The sequence below is a fragment of the Glycine max genome, chromosome 18 (genome assembly GCF_000004515.6).
Source record: "Glycine max cultivar Williams 82 chromosome 18, Glycine_max_v4.0, whole genome shotgun sequence".
Taxonomy (NCBI): domain Eukaryota; kingdom Viridiplantae; phylum Streptophyta; class Magnoliopsida; order Fabales; family Fabaceae; genus Glycine; species Glycine max.
In genome coordinates, this window is record NC_038254.2 from 13,535,452 (window position 1) to 13,539,709 (window position 4,258).

The following is a 4,258-nucleotide window of genomic DNA, read 5'->3' on the forward strand; positions in this document are numbered from 1 at the left end:
CAAGTGACCACAAGGCTTATTTTAAGATGGACGCAATTGAACATGAGGTGCCCATGGTAGCTAGAGCTATGGTATTACAATCTACATTAGAAAAAGCTCTGACCAATGTTGTGGAGTGCCTTACAAAGGAAAAAGAAAAAGAATTGCAGAAATGCCTAGAAGAGTTAGATGGGTTGAAAGGAAGCCCTTCAGAAAAAGTTATGTTTGAAGAACTGAAGAAGGACATTCCCACAGAGAAGGCTAAGGTGGACCTGAAGATCTTGCTAGAGCATTTGAAGTATGTGTTCTTAGAAGATAATGAGGCAAGTCCAGTGGTTATTAGCAACTCTCTGACTGATGAGGAGGAGTCTCAGCTTGTGAAAGTCCTGAAAAAGCATGAGGCAGCTATTGGATGGCACATTTCTCACCTTAAGGGAATTAGCCCTTCCTACTGCATGCACAAGATCAACATGGAAGTTGAGTACAAACCTGTGAAACAACCACAAAGAAGACTGAATCATTCTATGAAGGAAGAAGTGTGCAAAGAAGTGCTCAAGTTGTTGGAAGCAGGCCTCATCTATCCCATCTTTGATAGTGCATGGGTGAGCCCTGTATAAGTAGTCCCAAAGAAGGGTGGCATGACAGTAATCAAGAATGAAAAGAATGATTTGATCCCCACAAGAATAATCACAGGGTGGAGGATGTGCATCGACTACAGAAAGTTGAATGATGCCACAAGGAAGGATCACTTTCCTCTTCCTTTCATGGACCAGATGCTTAAGAGATTAGCTGGTCAATAATTCTATTGTTTCCTAGATGGCTACTATAGTTACAATCAAATTTTTGTGGACCAAAATGATCAAGAGAAGACAGCACTCACTTGCCCCTACTGCATGTTTGCTTACAGAAGAATGCCTTTTGGGCTTTGCAATGCTCCTACTACTTTTCAACGATCCATGATGGCAATATTTGCCAACATGGTAGAGAAGTGTATTGAGGTGTTTATGGATGACTTCTCTGTGTTCGGCTCATCATTCAATTGCTGTCTAGCAAATTTGGAGTTGGTGTTGCAACACTGTGAGGAGACCAACCTGGTACTTAATTGGGAAAAATGCCACTTCATGGTCCAAGAAGGGATTGTTTTGGGCCACAAAATCTCTGTAAGGGAAATTGAGGTAGATAAGGCAAAAATTGATGTTATTGAGAAGTTGCCTCCACCAGTGAATGTTAAGGGAGTATGAAGCTTTTTGGGGGATGTTGGGTTCTATAGGCATTTTATTAAAGATTTCTCGAAGATTGCCAAACCACTCAATAATTTTCTCAATAAGGACGTTGTGTTCTTATTCGATGAAGAGTGTTTGAAGGCATTCGATGCCTTAAAGACCAGCTTAGTGTCTGCTCCTGTCATTACATCACTGGATTGGAGCCAAGAGTTTGAGCTCATGTGCGACGCAAGTGACTACGTCGTTGGTGCTGTGTTGGGCCAGAGGAAGGGCATAGTTTTTCATGCTATCTACTATGCAAGAAAGGTCTTAAATGATGCGCAGCTAAACTATGCCACCACAGAAAAAGAGATGCTTGCAATTGTATATGCCCTGGAAAAATTCAGATCACACTTGGTGGGATCCAAGGTTATTGTGTACATCGACCATGCAGCTATTAAATATTTGTTAACTAAAGCCGATTCTAAGCCCAGGTTAATCAGGTGGATTCTATTGCTGCAAGAATTTGATCTAATCATTCAAGACAAGAAAGGATCTGAAAATTTGGTGGCTGACCACTTGTCAAGACTAGTAAATGAGGAAGTGACTTTGAAGGAGCTAGAGATAAGAGATGAATTTCCAGATGAATCGTTGTTAGTGGTGAATGAAAGGCCATGGTTTGCTGACCTGGCCAACTTTAAGGCAGCAGGAATCCTTCCAAAGGATTTGAACTGGCAGCAGAAGAAGAAATTCTTGCATGATGCTCGCTTTTATGTCTGGGATGATCCGCACCTATTTAAGATTGGAGCTGATAATCTCTTGAGGAGATGTGTGACAAAAAAGGAGTCTAAAAGCATATTGTTGCACTGCCATATCACCTTGTGGAGGTCATTATAGTGGAGACAAAACAGTAGCCAAGGTCTTGCAATCGGGATTCTTTTGGCCATCACTTTTCAAGGATGCCCATGAACATGCAACTCAGTGCGATCAATGTCAAAGAATGGGAGGAATCTCAAGGCGAAATAAAATGCCCCTATAGAATATCATGGAGGTAGAAGTCTTTGACTGTTGGGGAATTGACTTTGTAGGTCCACTCCCTCCATCTTGAATACATCCTTGTAGTTGTTGATTATGTCTCCAAGTGGGTTGACATAGTGGCTGCCTCAAAGAATGACGGTAAAACTGTTGTAAAGTTCTAGAAGAAGAATATCTTTTCTCGCTTTGGGTGCCGAGAGTCCTAATCAGTGATGGGGGCTCTCACTTTTGCAATAGCCAACTTCAAAAGGTGTTAGGCCATTACAACGTCACACACAAGGTGGCCTCACTATACCACCCATAGACGAACGGTCAAGCTGAAGTTTCCAATAGGGAATTGAAGCAGATTTTAGAGAAAACTGTGGCCTCTACTAGAAGAGATTGGTCAAGCAAGCTGGATGATGCATTGTGGGCTTATAGGACTACCTTTAAAACCCCCATGGGCCTATCTCCATTTCAAATGGTTTATGGAAAAGCCTGCCACTTACTAGTAGAGATGGAGAATAAAGCATATTGGGCTTTGAAGTTCTTGAATTTTGATGAGGCTCTATCAGGGTAGAAAAGGAAGCTGCAACTATTGGAGTTGGAGGAGATGAGAATGAATGCATATGAATCATCCAGGATATACAAGCAAAGGGTGAAGGCATATCACGACAAGAAGTTGCTGAAGAAGGACTTCCAGCCAGGCCAACAAGTTTTCTTGTTCAACTCAAGGCTGAAGTTGTTCCTAGGCAAATTGAAGTCTAAATGGTCTAGACCATTTACTATCAAAGAAGTGAAGCCACACGGAGCAGTGGAAGTAATGGATCCTGAGTCAACAACTCTTGAGAGAAAGTGGATTGTGAACGGGCAAAGATTGAAGTTGTACCATGGTGGAAACATTGAGAGATTGACTACCATTTTGCATTTACAAGACCCTTAGGGATGACACACGTCAAGCTAGTGACATTAAATAAGCGCTTACTGGGAGGCAACCCAACTTTTCTTACCTTTCTCAATCATTTTATGTTGTTTTAATGCATATTAGTTAGGTTGTGTTCATTTGATACTGCTAGAGTAGAGTGATAAAGCATGAATTTTAATGGAAAATGGGTTGGCCACAAGCTTCTCTAAAGCTAAGGATGGGAAAGACTTAAAAAAATTTTTTAGTCATCCAACTCACTCAACGCGACTCCCGCACTAAGCAAGACATAGCCTATGCGCTAAGCGAGCAACACTCTCACTAAGAGTGCCAAGCACTCATCTAGTGGCTGATGGGGTCTCGTTAAGTGAGCATACGCGCTAAGCCCAAAACCTTCTCGGGTTGTGCATTTAATGAAATTGGGCTAAGCGAGCCAGCTTGCTGAGCGCATCATGTTTTCTCGCTAAGCGCACCTGCGCGCTAAGCGCAAAACCCTCTCTGTCTGGGCTTTAATGGTAATTGGGCTAAGCGAGACCCCCTCGCTAAGCCCAAAAGTCTCTCTAGAATGGCAATTGCGCTAAGCAAGACCATCTCGCTAAGCGCCACCCCACTACTACATCCTTATTCATCTAATTCACTAAGCGTGCCATGGCTCGCTTAGCAAAAGCTACAGACCAATCAAAGCTGCAAAACTCGCTAAGCGCGCATCTGTGTGCTAAGTCCAAAATCCTCTCGGGTTCACAATTTTGATAATTGGGCTAAGCGTGTGAATTCAAATTCTGAAAATTCAAATGTCATAGAGTGCTCGCTTAGTGCGACACTCGTGCTTAGCGAGCAAATCGAAACTACAAAAGGAAAACATAACTGCCTTAGGGCAGTTACATTTTTAAATCACTATAATTGCATCTCATTCTTCTTCTACTAATCATTTGCGCTGCTCACCATTACACTCTGCTTACTTTGCATTTGCACTCAATCTCTGCAGTTCCAAGTAAGTTTTCTTTTCCCTCTCTTGTTAAATTTCATTTTTTTAACCCTAGGGTAGAGGACTTAAAAAAGTTTCTTTTTGATTATGTAAGTTGTTGCTGTTGATGATTGTTAGTTCTTTGTCTAGTTAGTATGTTGTTAGGAATCTAATATA

The 4,258-nt window shown here is 41.8% G+C and overlaps 1 protein-coding gene across 1 annotated transcript; it reads left to right on the plus strand.

The window, feature by feature from the left end:
• Positions 1–2,814: 2,814 nt before the first annotated feature.
• On the plus strand, positions 2,815–3,138 carry LOC102668874 (uncharacterized). Its single transcript, XM_006603181.1, has one exon. It carries the CDS (start codon positions 2,815–2,817, stop codon positions 3,136–3,138), a length of 324 nt encoding a protein of 107 aa, XP_006603244.1.
• The last annotated feature ends 1,120 nt before the right edge of the window (positions 3,139–4,258 follow it).

Coding starts and splice junctions, on each gene's coding strand:
- LOC102668874 (XM_006603181.1), top strand. CDS start 2,815: ATGAATGCATATGAATCATCCAGGATATACAAGCAAAGGGTGAAGGCA.